Raw genomic sequence first — 18,287 nt, 5'->3', positions numbered from 1 at the left:
TTATTAAGTGTATTGTATGCTAGGCAATATACATATTTGTACATTTATATTTATGATATTTTATATTTGCTTGAAAATGTTGCCTTTTTTGGTGAAGCCTAATAGGAAACAACAACATGGTTTTAAAATTGTTTAGATGGTTTAATTGTTGACTGGTTTTTCACGGAGACCGGTCCAGTGTTCTTTGTCATTCCCACGTTTGCCTTTTCCTCTCGAATTCCCCCTGAAAGACTGGAGGAGTATCGGTGTAGTATGAATTCAAGACTCCCAAAGTATTGATTTTCTTTTGAGATGTGTACCACCGTTCTCTTTCCAAAAAGCTGTAGCTTCTAGGAGGGAGGCACCTTCGCCGCCTCGCTCTCTCCCTCTCTCTGTAGTCGCTAAGGATGCTGGAAGATAAATTTAGCCCTCCAGCTCTCCTTCCATCTGCTACCACATGGTTTAGGGCCGTTACCATAGGAACCACCGCTGGGTGCCCATTAGTGTGAGAAGAGGAAATTGACAAGATTTTTAAAAAGCCATTTATACAATATTCTTTTTATCTGTGTGTGTGTGTGTGTGTGTGTGTGTGTGTGTGTGTGTGTGTGTGTGTGAATGTACACAGTATTTCACAGATTTATAAAAGAGAGTTGTTTTTTTTATTTAACTTGAGGTGTTTTTGTGTGTGTGTGTGTGTGTGTGTGTGTTTTAGTACCTGCAGATTTTGAGCGCACGCTGCAGATTGTAACAGTATGCCCACACTGTATATGTTCACACTGTAACCTTTAGACAAACAGCAGAAAATGACTTACATGTGTCAAAATGTCTGCTGCCAGTGTTTTTTGAAAACTATTTAAGTCAGCGGTTGAGGGGAGATTTATTGATTTTTAATGCATTGTTGCTATAGAAGCAAACTTGTGCGCAATTACCAAATGTGTATTTATTTGCACAAGCAAACAGCTGTCCGACTTTACTGCTGAGAACATTACACCTAGACGTGTGTTTTCTAGCAGAGCCTCGCAACGCTTCACCCAGAGAGAATCACAGAGGCTGAGAGCCAAGGACAGGGGGAAAACAGGATCCATGTGGAGAGAAGGATTGAAGAAAAAAAAAAAAACTGCCTGATAGGTTCATTTGCACTATGAGAGGTGCAAATGAACAATCTTTAGTTAGCACTGGAAAGTGTGACACATGCGAGTGTAAATGAACAGATGCATGGTTTTAATGATATGATTTAGTACTTACAGTAAGTGTTCAGTCTGAATTTATTTGACCCCAGTCATTGTCACCCTCATGCAGAGTATGTGGCTCCTCTGAACGTTTCACAGTCTGAGCTCTAAGGCGTTATTTTCAGTAAGATGACAGAGTCTGACTTTCCTTCCAAATCTCTTTGTCCAGATTTTACTACCTGTCTGACCTACATTTAGCACTTACTGGTCTCACTGCAAGACATTTAGGCCTGTAACATCTGAATGGTCTGCAGACTACAAAAATGATATGCCTGTAAATTATGCCTGTTTTCTGTTATAAAAGAAAGAAATGTTGGATTCATAGTCATTCGATATTGGCATGCATACTGTTCCCACAAGTTATATCAAAGATGGTTATCAACCTGTTATCTGTAATTTGGATATTGTCCAGCAGCTTTGCCGTCTTCCACCAGAATGTGGGTGTAGAAACCAGCTGGTCAGTGCGTGGGATGCCTTGTTTACTGTTTCAGTATGCTGGCACAAAAAACATTCAGTTTTCTTCAGTATCTCCACTGAGTCACCTTGTGTATGCACTAACAGCTAACAGCCATCCCTTGCCTTCATTTGGCTGGGGCTTTTTAAGTATCTAAAATCACAGTTAATCAGATCTGTACAAGTACTGTCTGATGATCATCATTGTGAAGGAAATGAGGTCTGATATCAGACAACACAACATGTCAAATATGCAGCGTCAATTAGAGCATGTTCAGACACTCTGCCCACCAGGTTCACATGCCAAAGCCCATTAGTTAATCCCACTGTAATCAATTATGCAAAGGAAACCTCAAGCAAAGCAATTTCAACAGATTATTACAACAGATTTTAAAGAGTAAGGAGGAAATAATAATATCACTGATGTCATTTTTATTTCCTGTTGATTGATGTAAATCCCTCCTCAACCGAGAGGATTGGATGGTATTTCTATCTGAAAATGACAAACTCTTCATGGAGCATCATTTTTTGCTCTGTCTCAGCAACAAGAAAATTTGGCTCATTTTTATGAGAGTGGGTGAGATATGTAAGTGGTGCTGTCTGACAAGGAAGACATTGTGGTACACAGTTTTGAAATAAGTAATGCACGGTTGATTAGAAATCATTGAAGAACTTGACAGTTTCAAATGATGCTGTTGTTGGAATATTCCTGTCACAGTCATCGGACATATTGCCTCTCTTATGGAATGTTAGCAGGATCATCATTTTTTACTTGCCCCATGCTGATGTATTTTTAGACAAAAAAAATGTTACATAAAGCATTCTAATTTAAAAGTATTCAGCAGCCGGGGGAAAGTGTAAGCTGGATGTTGACACATACAGTGATTATATAACACACGAAACATAAATATCCATATTTGGCGAGCGGAGGGTCAGAGGGCTATCTGTGTCTCACAGTTGAATTGTAGGCACTATTCTATATAATGAGTTGTTTGTCTTCACAGATCTTCATGTTGAGAAGACAGAAGAATCATATATTCAGCTGAGTCAACTGAGCATCAGAGTGTGTGGCAGCAAGACTGGCTGAGTGCTTCAGGATGGGATACTTTAGGTCAGCATGGCGGAGGACATCCTCTACAGCACACAACATATCACAGCTTCATTTTTTGATGCCGCCGTTCTACAATTGATGGCAATGTCCTGCTGTCAAGCAATAAAATTTAGGTAAAACAAGTAAAATTATGAAGCCTGACAGTAAACCTAAGTGGATACAATTTGATAGAATTCACTCACATTGAACCCATTACCCAGTTAATGATTTGGCTTGAACTCTGTAGCCTGGCACAGGCAGACGCATCCCACGTGTCTACCTGAGGCTGTCCTTCCATTTTATGGAGGCCTTGCATAGTTGCCTGACGACTGGGGAGCAGTCCGGAGATCAAGAACATTGTCAACCAGCGTCTCCTCAACAAGGCCCCCAGCCTAAGTCTCCCTCCCAGCAGCGTCAGCAACAGCAAACTGGCTCCCCAAAGCCCCATGGCACACCACAGCAGCCCAAACAGTCTAGAAGACAGCATCCTGAACGTAAACGTCTCAGGCACCAGCGGCAGAGCATTGACTCAGATACGGCGCTGGAACACAAACATGAGACAACAACAACAGCAAAATCAACCACAGTTTCTAGTTTGTCACCAGGAGTCCCACCTTTGTCAGCAGGTGGCCCCACACAGTCTACACCTGAAACCCAGGAGGGTACTCCAAAACAGAAACGTGAGCGTAAGCCTCAGAGACCAGGCAAATATGTCTGTACTTACTGTGGCCGTGCATGTGCAAAGCCTAGTGTCCTACAGAAACATATTCGCTCCCACACAGGTGAGAGACCCTACCCCTGCGCCCCATGTGGCTTCTCTTTTAAGACCAAGAGTAACCTCTACAAACACCGCAAATCGCACACCCACAGGGTGAAGGCTGGTCTGGCACTTGGGGAGCCGAGATCTTTAGAGGAGCAAGTCACTGAGTCAGAGGATGAAACAAGACAGTTATCATCAGCATCTTCCAATACAGAAAAACAAGGCAGTGTAGCCTCAATCAAGAGTCATGAAACAGACAGGGCCAAAGATTGCACTGGAGGAAATGATGACTCTTACGCAGTAAAAAAGAGACTGGCCCTGCGTTTAAGTAGAGGAAAAAATGTTCCTCAAGATGCTTCTGATGAAAAGTCCTCATCTCTAATTTTAGGGAGTAAAGGCAGTACAGAATCCGGTTATTTCTCTCGCTCTGAAAGTACAGAGCAGTCACAGGACAGCCCCCCGAACACAAGTGCCAAAAGCTATGCAGAGATCATACTCGGCAAATACGGACGTCTCGGACATCTACAGAGAATGTCTCGTCCTCATAACCAGCAACCCTCTGATCAGGAGGACAAAAACATCCCATTCACGGTGCCCAAGAAGCAGGTCATTGACCATATCACCAAACTCATCACCATTAATGAAGCAGTGGTGGACACCAGTAAAATTGACAGTGTAAAACCAAGGAGATTCTCACTCTCCAGAAAGAATAGTTCAGATTCTCAAAAGAGTTTATCTATGAAGGAACCACTTATTCATAGCCCTAAAGCTGGAGATCTGGGATATAAAAACAGTGGGTCCATCACCATGGGAGTTCCATGTGAAAAATTTCATCATCCATCTCTAAATGTGGAGCAGCCAGCTGGGCAAACATCTACCGCCCCTCTGGTGAGAAGTCACTCAATGCCATCTGCAGCCAGTTCATTTGACGCCTCCAGTGGTGGCCCTAGTAAATTCCGCCTAAGTCAGTCCTTTGACGAACAGCAGCCTTCGCGGGCATCCCGTCGTTATGGGATGTTAAGACGGCAGCCAGCTATTGAAATTCCCCTTGGTGCCGAACTTACAAAAGAGGAACATGAGGGTTCTCATTCATTTTATCCTGACAGCATAACCACTGTGCCTGACCACAAGCAAAGACAACCGCAGCCATATGAGTGTGAAGCCTGTGGCACCGGATGCAAAGATTGGATAGGCTATAAGAAACACAAGCAAAGCCTTTGCTTACCACATCATCCCAGAAGTGAGGTGGTAATTAGTCAAATGGAGTGCTCACAGCTAATTAACCATGCAGTCAGAGCAGGATCTTCAGCAATGCGCAAGAGAAGGAAAGAGGAGAGTTTTGAATTTGATGACCCCTCCTCTCCATCTTTGCCCTCTCCTGCCCTCTTGTCAGGACAATGTAAAGATGAGAGTACTATAGCTTATGAGGGTCCCAGAAGACCTACACTGCAAACCTGTTCAGTAATTCAACATACTAGTTCATTTGAAAAACAAGATTCTTTGTGCAATGAGAATCAAGGCACTGAGGCAACAAAAAACTCTCCGCCTCATGAAGAATATCAACTGGTGCCTCAGAAACAACTCCAACAACAGTCAACAAAACTAACATCCCGTAAACTGGTCCGCCAACACAATGTGCAGGTTCCAGAAATACTGGTGACAGAGGACTCTAACATGAGCAGTATGACCTCATTAGAGCCGTCCTCTACAGCAAAACATTCAGAGAAACCTGAAGAATTTCAGTGGCCACAGAGAAGCCCCTCCCTGGCCCAACTCCCTATTGAAAAGCTTCCTCCAAAGAAGAAGCGGTTACGTCTAGCTGAGGTGGCCCAGTCCTCAGGGGAATCCAGTTTTGACTCTATATCCCTGCCCCGCAGCCCTAGTCAGGACAGTAGTGCATCTTATGCATCCAGTCGTTCCACATCCTTTGAAGAATCAAATAGACCAGACATGGAAATAGCAATATCGACACCACTGAGGAGATCAAGAGCTCCTCACATGTTGACAGTGCCTGGGGTGCATCAGCACAGAGAGATGAGGCGCTCAGCATCTGAGCAGGCACCACATGACCCACAGCCAAGTGTCCTAATGGCTGAGACCCGGAGTAAGTCCTTTGACTATAGTTGTCTGTCCCCTGAGCGCTCTGCAGTTGGTTGGAGGGAGAGAAGAAAATGTCTCCTTATGAGACACACTGCTATCAGAGATCCAGATGAGGAGGAGGAGGAGCAGTGTGCTATTCCAAGCCGTAGTCCTGATCATATTAGCCCCAGCACATCTTCTCAAACAAGCCCGACTTCTGCATACTGCAGTAGGTCCCCTGCTTCTCCTTCATCAGGTGACACAGTCTTGCGTAATCCAGTAAGATCACAATGCAAAGAGATCTTCTCTCAGTGGAAACTCAGTCAAAATATTCAGTTAGCAGGGAGCACTGAACTCTCCCTTACTCATGGCCCACCTGTAGATCCTCTAAAAGAGGAGGCCTCAAACATCCATACAGGGCAGCCCCCTCCTCAAGCACCACAGCCCTATCCTACACATGGACCTTCAGGGGCAGCCAGAGCTCACTACCTCCCCATGTCTACAGGGCTGAAGCTAGAGATTCCCTTACGACATGATGATTATTCAGAGGTTCGAGTAAGTCATTCCCACATCCAACACTCTGTCCCTCACATCACCTCCAGTCTGGAATTACTGAGGCCAGTCACATCTCCAGCAGTAGCAGTGCGTCTCCAAACAGACACCCTCACCCCAGCAAGTGCCATATACACCACATTGTCTCAGTCCACCTCACCCAGGCCGCAGGAGGCGATTGATGCTGTTTCACACAATATATGCATCCCAACAGCTGAATACAGAAACCATAGGAACACAAGTCCAGACCTACAATTGTGGTCTGAGGATGGCCTGAGGTTATCAGGCTCAGGGAGTAACAAGCGCATGCTTTCCCCTTCAAACAGTATAGAGCTGCCTCCTGAATCACAACAGCAACAGAAACGAGTAAAAGAAGCAGAGGAGAGGGAGGTGAATTGTTCAGACAAGTCATCAGTGGATACATGCAATCAGGAAGTCAAAAGGGAGGATCAGTCGTGTCAACCCAGTGTTTGTTCTCCGGTCACACATGTTGGACCTTCATTCCCAAGTCTCCTGTCCAGCACCTGTAATAGCTGGTGCTATTTGAACTACATTAAACCAAACCCCTCTACTCTGGATGAGGAGAAGCCTTCAGTGTATTCATCGTGGTCCACTAGCGGCTATGACCCCAACCCACCTGGCCTCTCCAGCAAGACAGCTCTCTCTCTGCTGCACTGTAAGCAGAGACTCAGTCCCTCCATCTACACCATATCTCCCATGTCAGTCAGGACGACAGAGTCAATGGAGCAAGAGGACGACACAAGACCAGGCTCCACTGAGGTAATTACAACACTAACCACTGATTACAATTGTCTATAAATCTATAACAGAGCACTGTATGTAAAAAATGACCACCATGAGAGATTGTCTGGCATTTTCACATTTATTAGACCAATCAAAATGTAGAACTTACAGGACAGAGAGAGGGTAGATGACATTCCATTAAAGAGTGTGAGTCACATGTGAAACTAGATGGTTGGTGCCCACACTGTCACTGTGTTTAACTCCAGTAAAGGAATTCTGTTACACATATACAGGATTGATTTAGGGTTCTTGGTAAGTTAGCATAGCAAGCCTCTTTGCAATGATGACACGCTGAGGGAAAAAATATATGTGCTTTCACAAATGCTATGATACACAACGTTCAATGAGAATTCCCAATTTTTGTCTCCCTGGGCATGCTGGAGCAGTTGGTGAATTTGCCCATGTCTCTTTCGAGTGTAGGTCTACAACAGCCAGTCGCACTGCGGAGACCATGAGGGAACAAGGAAGGGACAACAGTCAGCAGATGACATCAGGTCAAACAGAAAAGAGAACGAGGAAGAGAAGAGGAAGGAGGGGGAGGAAGTCCAGTCATGCTCCAGAAATAAACAACCTCCTGAAGTTTGGATTTCCGAGAAAGAGTGAGTACAGTATGAACTAATGACAGCTCAGCACTGTGTAAGATGCATAAGAACATTAGCTAATAACATCAGTGTTAAATTGAATGTTAGTCATTGCTTACAGTGTTGGAGGATTGCGTCACATACCGTGGTATGTTGTGGAAACTGATGTCTGTCCACCATGTTGGAGAGGCCAAGGGTAGGCTGTCTGCACCAACAGAGTCCGTCTGTTGAAGGGATGAAGCCAGGAAACTACCTAGCTTCCTCTGCCCCTGCAGAGATTCATTTATACCAACCATCACAGCCATTCACATGTAGAGGCAGCATGTTTCAGTCTCTCACACTAACACCAAAGGACTACAGAGAAAATCTAGGTACATGTACTTGAGGCATAAAAGGGAGGCTGCCATATGGAATGGAATTGGGCACAAAAATTACAAATGTATAAAACGAAAAGTGCTGGGGTCTAAAAATATGCTGAGAGAACACATATTTTACTATACATATATATATATATATATATATATATATATATGTGTGTGTGTGTGTGTGTGTGTGTGTGTAATTTATATTTATAAATTACATTATACTTAATTTTAATGTAATGTATTATTAGTTTGGCAGGCATGTAATGTCCTTTTATTATTAATTGAATATTGCCCAGGTAGGTTAATACAGTGAGTTTAATTTCTTTTTTATAAATAATCAAAGGCATAAAAATGGTTAGAATGCATCCCAACAGCACTGGGAGGTTCAACAGAAGTTTATTAGGCTATTAGACTTTTTAGGCTACGGGTTCTATGTAGTAACCTCAAACTCCCGGATCCCACTATTATTAATTCAATTCAATGTAATTCAATGAACACTGTTACTTACACTCTTACTGTAAAATTACAGAAAGTGTTGTTGTAATAACTTTTTTCTTACGTTATTGTCACGGAAAATACTAATTTCTGATTGGCTAGCAGGTGTATAAGAGGACACCTAAAACAAAGATCCAACCTACAGTTTAACCACTGTTCTAAATCAGTGTGCAATACAGCATATCAAATGATACATACAAATGCGAATAACCATAGAAACAAAACATGTGTTTAATGCTGTATTACCTGTTGTTAACTGTCACTGACATGGACCTCACAATGTGTTAAAACTAACTATGAACAACTTTGACAAATGGTTTATAAATTGAACACATGCTACCTTGTTATCCTTTGGTGAGCAATGGCATTAGTGCAATAACACCCTAAGGTATCTCGATATAGAAAATATTGGCCTCTGTGGAGAAAATACCACTCTGCTTTATGTTCGTTTTGTCCCAGCCTTGTATTTCAGGACACATTGCCATGTATTAACCCTGACCTGTTAGTTATTTTAAAAAATGTGATTCTTTTTCCTTTTAGTGACACAACAGTCTTTCACGTTTTACTGAAAGTCAGTGAAATGCAGTAAGCAAACATGTAAGGTGTGAATTTGTTTGGACACACTTCTGTCAGGAATTTGTCTTAATTAAAGCAAACACACTCCTCAGATTATTTTGCGTCGAGGTTAAAGCAGACATGCTCAGTACTTTTGATACCCATCAGAAATAAACACTGCAGCGATGCGATGCAGGGGAGTGCAGAGAGGTGCCATCTGTGTGTCTCTTTTTGGTTCGGGAGTGTGTCTGTGAACAAATCCCTGTTGTGACTCATGTTGACGCTCATCACAGCCTTCCTAAAAGAGTGAGTCATCCTCACGCCTGCTCGCTTTCTCCTTCTCCGTCTGTTCAGTCTGTCTGAGGGACAAAAAAGACTAAAGTGAGGCAGTAAGGTAGTCGGATGCTGACATTTTTTTGTTGTTGGCATGGGGGAGAAGGCGAGGGTACTTAAACTCTAATCTTGGGTGTAAATGGTCCTTGCATGAAAAGACTATGTATATACTGTACCTGCTTTATAATATAGGAGTACAGTGCACGGGCATGACGGCAAAGTGTTTCTCTTTCATTAACTTGAAAGTTTTTCAAGACTGTAAAAGCCACCGTTCTACCTGCTGAGTTTATCCAGCCGTGAAGCCTGTAGTGAAAATAGAAGAAAAAACAGCAGATTATAATCAGAAGGATTGTTTATCATAGGAATGTGTTTTCATTTTCTGTGTTTTTTCATGCTTATTTGGAGCAGCAGCTGGTCTGGGCCAGGGGTTCCCTCCCTCTCTGCGCTGTTTTTATTGGCTGGTTGCAGCAAACCCCGTACTTTGGGCCACATCGTAGGCTCCCCCTTGGTTGGACTCAGTGGTGGTGTGAGATGTGATGGGGTTATAAGCAGGGTGTGATTTGTGAAAAAAATCAGAGGGGAGGATGTTTATGAAATGTTTTTATTCATGAAAATAAATCAGAACTAAAGTGGGCCTATCTAGACTATGAAGCATATTAGGCTATTTCTTGCAGCTGTTACAGTAACATTTATAAAATAATAATGAATTTAATAAAACAATTACGAAACTTGACCTTGACCGCTGCATTTGTCCAGGAATGTTTTCATTCATTTTTTAAAATGTAGCTCATCAAGTATTGCAATATTTTTACTCTCAGCGATGTGATGAAGTTCACGTCTTGTCCTTTCCTCACCCGCACATGTAGGAGATGTGATCATATACAATAAAACAAAACATGCCAGAATTAAATCCCCCAACACGCCTTTCAGTGCTGTGGATAACTCCACTCAGCCAGACGTGCCAATACGCTTAATGCCATTCTTGTCACTTTTTAATTCACCTCTTCATAGCGAACTTCAGTATTGAATAGAAAATAATCACAACATGCAATAACACAATGTGCTGTCATCATAAAAATAAATAGGCTACAGTACATGCCTACTTGTCAGATGAAGAAAACAGTCTGCTTTGATGATGAACTTTTGTCTTCTTTTTATGCTTTCCTGTAGAAGGGTCGTCCACAGCACGTTGTTTTGACCCACATCTCTGCAAATGCCAGGAAGGAGGCGACCCCTGGTCCATTTATTGCATCATCATGTAGCCCAGACGCAGTGTCATCTGCACTGTCACACGAGCACTTACAGTGAAAGTCCATTTCTGATTTTAATGTTGTTTGCACTAATGACTGTTCTCAGGTTGCAGAGAACACTTCGATTTTTTTGAAATAGCCTGTTTTTATTTTAGATATTTTATATGGTTAATGGTGAAGCAGCATAAATGACTATGAGGGGGATACATTTTTGTCCCCACTGAGGATAAAAATAACTCAGCAGAGGCAGGGATATATAGACCAGAGGGAGGTGAAGGGGGGGGGGAACCCCACCATTCCCCCCGGCAAATCACACCCTGGTTAAAAGGCACAGAGGTGGGGTTCTGGTTTTGGCTTATGAAAGCCGCCCTGTTGAAGCTGAAGTGGGTGCTTCGCTGAGGGACCCTCAGTATACACGGAGGCGTGGACCCCCGGCCCAGCTGCCACAGTGAGAGCTCAATGTACAGTAAAGGCCAAACAGATAGCGTACTTATGCTGGATAAATACAGGCACTAAAAAGCTGCTTACAGGTGCTAAAGGGCCCACAGCCTGTCTGTCAGCTCCACTTACACTCTTATTGATTGCGACTATTATTCTGAGAGGAGCAGCATCAATAGACAAGTGACAGGGAAACTCTCTGAGGACGAAACTGAAAACTCTTGTTTTTTTCATACCTACAGACCTAATGAGAAGTATGGCATCGTGCATGATGGAGCTGGAGGGAAGTGCCAGTGTAAGGAGTGTGGATTTCATTGCAAGAATACTAGTGTGCTGGAAAAGTGCACCCATCGCATCACAGAATCCTCATTATACAACTGCAAACACTGTAATGCTGCTTTCAAAGCCAAAGGTGAGGAAAGACAATGAATTTTATTTAGTTTGTTTCAGAATTTGTGACATTTATGTTCACTGTGCAGCTTATATGAGCTCATCTTCTCTTGTTTTTATAGGGAGCCTCACTGAACACCTGAGATCTAAGGCACATGGAAAAGAAACCTGTTGTTACCCAGATGACACAGATGAAGGTATGCTGTGTTGTTTATTTTTATCTGTTTATATGGGGTTGCTAATATTTTTGGATTGAATGTACCAATAAAAAGTATTTTCTGCCATTTCTCTTTTTTATTGCTAAGAATATTAATAAAACATGGTCACTGAATGTTTAAATTCAACTGAAACTGCCATTGTTTTTGCTACAGATCTGCTTTGTAACTTACATGTCCTCTGCTCTCTTCTTTGGCACTGATTTACATTAGCACCCACATTAGCTTTTAGGCTAGTATCACCTCATCCATAAGCATTGACTTGTGTTGCACTCAGTTGTAGAAAAATGTTTGCAGGCTACAGAGCTGTTTAGCTAGTCAACTGTAGCACCTTGAAAAGTTTAAAAATGTACTTGCAAATGTCCTGATTGGTCAGTTTGAATGCCAATTGATATCATTGTTCTGAAGTCCCACTGCTAAGAAAAAGCTTTGTCCTTGGCCTGTAAGCTTCATTTAGCATTGCAAGTTTGTTTACATTGTGTCTCAATGTACCTCCCAGATCAGCTGTCAATCAAACCCATACACTGGCCTGCCTGAGAGGCTTGGAAGCAAAGAGGCTTCTCATGTTTCTCCAAAGACCTCATTTTCTGTTTTTGATAATAAAGAAAAGTATTTTTTTTTACCACAGAAAGGGCTGACTTCTGTGATTTTAGTTAAGTATGCATTTTCCAGGAACAATTTCACTTAATGTGTAATGCCTTCTACAAAGGAGATAAATTAAGACTTAATTTCATTCATTAGTTGGAAGACCAATAACAGTCCTTTTTATTGGTGGCTGCTCACAATTACCCTCAGTGCTGTAACCTGGCCTACCCACCCGTTCTCATTAACACTTCAAGTATTGATTGATTGATTAAAAGATTAAACCAGGTCTCTCATTCTATTGACTCACATTCTTCGTCACTTTGTTTGACATTTCACATTTCTTTGAAGAGAAGTGTAAACATTGGTTATCGGCGTATCAAGATCTCGGGCGTACGAGATGTAAGATATGTGGGAGTAGATATGCAACATGGGTGAGGCTAATACATGTAATACCAATGGGAAAAAAATCTCTGCTACTTATTTTTTTAATGATCTGTTGCAACACAGGCCACTAATACCTGCAAAGTTTTATTTCCAGTGCCAACTTGGCCATGGAATTGGAATTTCATTGAAAATAAAATGGTGCTAAAAGTTTTTACCTGAATATTAGAAATGCATCTGAACAGCACAGTTTCCTCCGAAACACCTCTTGTATGTACAATAGGTGACATTGGCAACTATTACCCCAATAATTGATTGTAACTCTAGAATGGTGTTTCGGTAAGAAAGAGGGCTGATGGAAAGTAAAAAATAGTAATCTCTTTTGAATTTTTTGTCCTATCCTAGGAGTCTGTGAAGATCATTCAGTTCACCCAGATGAACAAAAAGATGATCAGTACTCCAATCTGGGAAAAGGTGGAGATGAGGATGATAACATTAAGGACAAAGATTGTGATGAAGACAACTGCTCCACAGCTGCTGAAAGCTCTCACACTGCCTCCCCTGATAGCAAGAAACCTCATCCAGGAGGCCAGCTGATGGAGCCTGAACTCAGCCGATCCCTCACACTTAATCCCAAGGATTTTACCAAGAAGAGCTCGGCCAGCACCAGGAGGGCCCTGTTCGCCCGCAGACGCCTCGACGCGTCAGCATCCTCTGGAGGCTCTCCCTCTCCAAGTACTGCATCCCTGATTCCACAGAGGGAGCCATCTCCACCCCGTAGCCCATCGCCCAGGCCTCGCCACTCCCCTGCTCCCCCTTCCTCCCTCTCCCCATCCAGTTGTCATGTCTCCACCTCCCCAGTGAGACCAGCCTCCCCTGTCAGAGGCCTTTCTCCTGTAATAGTCCAGTCTCATGGAGCGGGGACCTCAGGGCCTCCAGGCTCCCTGGCAGACACCTCTGTTCAGCGTTGTCTTTACCCAAGGGACCGACCATCTACAGCACGACTGGTAAGTCACTTAAAAAAACACAGTGACATAACATCTGTTTACAGCATTTTGATTAGTTTTCCACTTATAACGCAACTCAGTCATTGTTTTCTGCATGTATTTTAGTCTAACTCTGTCATGGTGCTGTGTTTTTGTCATGGGTATAATTAATGCTGGTGAAAATGTGGGCTTTGTTCAAACCACAGTCTTCACTCACCTGTGACTTGATCCATCTCTGTTTGTTTAGCCTACAGTTTTAAATAAATCAGCTTTTGGCTCACAAAGCTAATCTTGTGTGGCTCAGTCAAATCCCAGTAAGTCAACATCTAGAACAAATATAGATAGGCTGGTACATATGAGGTTATTTTAAAGTTGCACATTTATTGGAAAAGGAAGGAAAGGCAACTCTCTTGTTTTATATCAGTCAAACCAAGCCTGCAGCTCCGAGCCTTAAAATAATGCGGGAGAGTTCCCAAATAGACACAACATGTTTTCCCTGGGCAGCCGCTGATAAAATGAGAACCAGGCCGATCGTTAAATACCAAAGATTGGAACCACATGTCGACGATGAAAACAACATGGGTGAATATCTCAGTTTGCTCCAATAAAATAAAAAACATGTCTACTCCAAACTCGTCGTTATGTTATGGTGTAACCTCACCACTTCCTCCTCACACCAATATAGGTCTCATAGGAGAAGACACTGATTCACATTCTCCACGGGGTTGTTTTCCGCATCTGCACACAGACATTTCTGTTCACATGTTAGCTACATCTGTAAACTGAGTATATATTTATAAGTTGAGTAATTTTTATCCACCAAAATATTTGATGCATACATATGCATCATGCATACATTAAAAAACCTCCATACTTGACTTTCTTTATATCCTTTCTTATATATATTTCTTTAACACACATATTTTCACAAATTTAATTCATTTTATTGTGTTTCAGCACACCATTCTCATAATTCAACTTATACTAGAGCTTGACTAATAAATTGTTTGAGGTAGTTTAAAAGTACTGTAAAATGCCATAATCTTTTAATAACCAAATCTAAGGATCTAAGTATACTTATAAAAATATTTTTATATAAGATAGGTATTATATTATAGGTATTATATATATATATATATACATACATACATACATACATACATACATACGTGCATACATACACACACACACACACACACACATGTGTGTATATATATGTGTACATATATATATATATATATATGTGTGTACATATATATATATATATATATATATATATTATTCACACATTTATGCTTTAAAATATTCAAGGAATATTGGAATTATCACGTATTATCATTAGAGAGGCTATATTACTTTTGAAAGGAGAAATAACACATTCTTCCTCTGAGAAATGAAAAGTTAATTAATAAGCAATAAAATGCACCCTTAGCTTTCCTTATACAGTCTTACAGTACTTATGTTGTAACTTATGTTGTCTAGCGTTAGCTAACGTAGCAAACTATATTGCTACTTTGTCCCTTCTCTTTTGCCATTGTTAAACTGCACTTGAGCATATCACAGATAAACATTTGAATGGTTTTAACACAAAGAAGTAAAAACACAGGCTGAATCCAAATGTTGATGTTATCGGTTTGTATAATTTGGCCTAATGTAAGCATGTAAATGTTAAATAAAAGAGGACCCAGGATTGAGCCTTGGGGAACTCTACATATCACATTGTTCCGCTTGGACGCACAATTACCATTCAAATGAAATCCTGAACTGAGATTCGTCACATAAGAGGTGGTCCCTTTTTGTGTTTGTGGAATGAACATCAAACTTTTCCTGACTCTGCAGATTCTAATAAAAATATATTATCATACTTTTGGATTATAGCCTATGAATTGTACATAACTTAACAAAACATAACAAATTTTTCTGCTTTTATCATCATTCCTTTCTTTATGTTGTGACATCCGTATTAATATGAGGTATGATTCATCTTACGAGCAAAACCTGTTTACAGTAAGTAAACTCTCTTTGACAGTCCTCTGCACTCACAGACTTCCTGGGAAAGCTCCCATTAATTCAGTAAGTCTGCAAGTGCGGGGAAGGCCAGACATTTGGATTCATTCACAATACTTCAACCGGAGGCATGTTTGTTGTTTCCTGCTTGTGGTCCCATTCCACTTTCTCTCATGCAGGTTGCCTAATAATGATGTCTTTAAAGAATAATTAACACCAGGCTGAAAAGTAGTGTTTCACTGCCCTCTCTGGTTGAATGTTTTAAACCTGTTTAAACTCTGATTACCATATACTTCTACATCACTGTAGCAAGGTGAGAAGTTAAACCACTGGAGGTCAGAACAAACAAGATTTTCAGGACATGTTAGGATGCTCTCCGTAGTAATTGACTGAATGGGAAATGACAGGAAATACAATTTACCATTATCCTATATTTGCTACTTGTGACCAGAGTCACCAGTGGTTTAGTAAAAGTTCTAGCTTTAAAAGAAGTCATGTATGAGCTCTCTGGACCTCTGTCCGTGACCTGTGTGACGTTCAACCCAATCCTACGTCTCTGTCAGCTGCAGCTGTTTACACAATGTCACAGTTGCACAACAAAGGCCACCACTAGCTGAGACCTAACAGAAACATGTGGTAAAAGATTAACACATCAGCATTTCAGATATTCTTGATATTTGATCCCATTTACTTTTTTTTCTTTCATTGCTGGTTGCTCATTCACAGCACCTCCCAGTGCTTGGCTTTTAAAAGTTGTTATGTCTTTACTGTATCCTATTACTTTATCCCAGCAGGACTATTCAAGTTTCATTTTATCTTGTCTTGTTGTAGTCTGTGGATGAGGTTGGTCTCACCCACATCACCCCACATCCCACTAGGCCTCGGGGAGCCCACAACGTCCTGAGTCACCTCCCTCTTCACTCCCAGCAGCCGAGCAGGGCCCCGAGCCTTCTAATACCCATTGGGGGGATTCACATGATTCAGCCCAGGTCGCCCCTCCCTCTGTACACACTGGTGTGCAGCCCCACAGCAGCCACAGTTAACACCACAGTGGCAGGGACATCTTGGAGACTAAGTGAAGCTCCCAAAGGAAGGTTTTCTCTGCTGCATCGACAGGATACTCTCAAAGAGACGTCGCCCAGCAGCCGAGCCAGCCCACAGGACCCCGGTGCATCAGGGGAAATGTCCAGGAGTAGCCGTTCAGACACACACAGGAAGGCCCAAGGATGCTTTGGCGTCCGAAAGCCGTTGAGTCCCGGAGCAGAGACGAGACCTCCGGAGGTGAGCACAGATGCACATGTTACAGAGAGGTGTGTTTACCCCGAGACCACCCAAGGCCAAAAAAAGGCTCCTTCCTCCCAGACACAACTCTGATAGGAGGGAGAGTCTGAAGGGACAGTGCAAAAGACTACAAACCAGAGAGAAAACACTCTGGTTTAGAAACCGAGGACAAAAGGCAAGAGCACTTGAGCACCGCTTCTGAATGACGCTATTATGTAATTATATGAATAATATATAGACAATATGTTAGATATGCAGTATGTTTTGTAAATCTTTTTTTACCCTCTTGTTTGATGTCATCGGTGTTCAGTTATTTATGTGCTATTATGCAATTCTGTACTATATGCAAAAGCAGCTGGAATGAAAATAGAAAAGTTTTAATCAGTTCATCTTTTCCCTATTAACCCCTTTGACAGCTATAATATACTATTGCTGTGTTAATGTACTGTATTACCAAAATGGATATAGAAAGGTACTACAAATATTTATTCATCCCGAACAGTATTTTGAAGTGCAATTTTATGTCAAGATTGTGGTTTGAAATGTCATTCTTAAAGGCTGTGATTATTATTATTTCTCAGTTTTTTTTATTTGTTGTTGTTGTTGTCTTTGTTTGTGTTTGAAGAAGCAGGGTTACGATCACCTCCTTTTCTAACATCTTTAGAAAGAGAAGCTTCAGATCAAGACGTTCCAAGTGCACTGACAAATGATTTGATACCCAGAGGAAACCTGTTTCACGTACATGGTAGCTACGGTACAATTTTTTGCATAAACAGATACATGTATTTTTGTGTTGTTGCTTTTATAAATGATACAATCACTCTGTCATTTTCATGTTTACCATTAAACTTCTCATTTTTACAGATTTATATTAAAACTGTGGTATGCTTGTGGTTTTTGAGTTACAATTACTGATACATTTTCAGAATTTAAGGACATGAATGGAATCCAGGGGCTGTCTGAAGGTAGGAAAACTGCATTTAAACACAACAGCATGCTGAAGAAATGTTCAGGAATGTAAAGTAGTTTGAATGTAAAGTAGTAGACATGCTAGCAGGAATGCTGCTAGTAATTTGTAGTGAAAAGGTCAGGTCATCCAAATTACAAGATAAATACAAATACACACACACACACACACACACATATATATATTTATATATATATATAATACACATAGTTCTGTCTAACTATGGAGGTAATTTTGGGTTTACATGCTCATGTTTTCTGAGATTTCAGTCTCTAACAAAATGTAACAAAGATGAATGGCATTTCCTTTACGGTGCTCAAAGCATTGGCAAATTACAAATTACTTATGAAATTCAACAACATCATTATTTTTTTTACTATTTATATAGCACCAAATCACAAGGTTTAGACCGTACTCTTTCATTTACAGAGACCCAACATTCCCCCATGAGCAAGCACTTGGCGACAGTGGCAAGGAAAAACTCCCCTTCAATAGGAAGAGCAGAACCAGGC

The 18,287-nt window shown here is 41.4% G+C and overlaps 1 protein-coding gene across 2 annotated transcripts in view; it reads left to right on the top strand.

The window, feature by feature from the left end:
- The window catches only part of hivep3a (HIVEP zinc finger 3a), a 37,334-nt gene extending 20,027 nt beyond the window's left edge, over window positions 1-17,307 (top strand). For both annotated transcript variants that reach the window (XM_067611571.1, XM_067611572.1), the window contains exons 2-7: window positions 2,666-6,922; window positions 7,367-7,545; window positions 11,206-11,375; window positions 11,476-11,550; window positions 12,940-13,541; window positions 16,359-17,307. In XM_067611571.1, coding sequence (XP_067467672.1) covers window positions 3,053-6,922; window positions 7,367-7,545; window positions 11,206-11,375; window positions 11,476-11,550; window positions 12,940-13,541; window positions 16,359-16,901 — 5,439 coding nt within the window. In that variant the 5' untranslated portion in view covers window positions 2,666-3,052 and the 3' untranslated portion in view covers window positions 16,902-17,307. The remainder of the gene's footprint in view (window positions 1-2,665; window positions 6,923-7,366; window positions 7,546-11,205; window positions 11,376-11,475; window positions 11,551-12,939; window positions 13,542-16,358) is intronic.
- Window positions 17,308-18,287: the final 980 nt, after the last annotated feature.

Source organism: Thunnus thynnus, chromosome 15 (genome assembly GCF_963924715.1).
Source record: "Thunnus thynnus chromosome 15, fThuThy2.1, whole genome shotgun sequence".
In the NCBI taxonomy this organism is placed as follows: domain Eukaryota; kingdom Metazoa; phylum Chordata; class Actinopteri; order Scombriformes; family Scombridae; genus Thunnus; species Thunnus thynnus.
The sequence above is the reverse complement of the archived record's forward strand: the minus strand, read 5'-3'. Positions and strand labels throughout refer to the sequence as shown.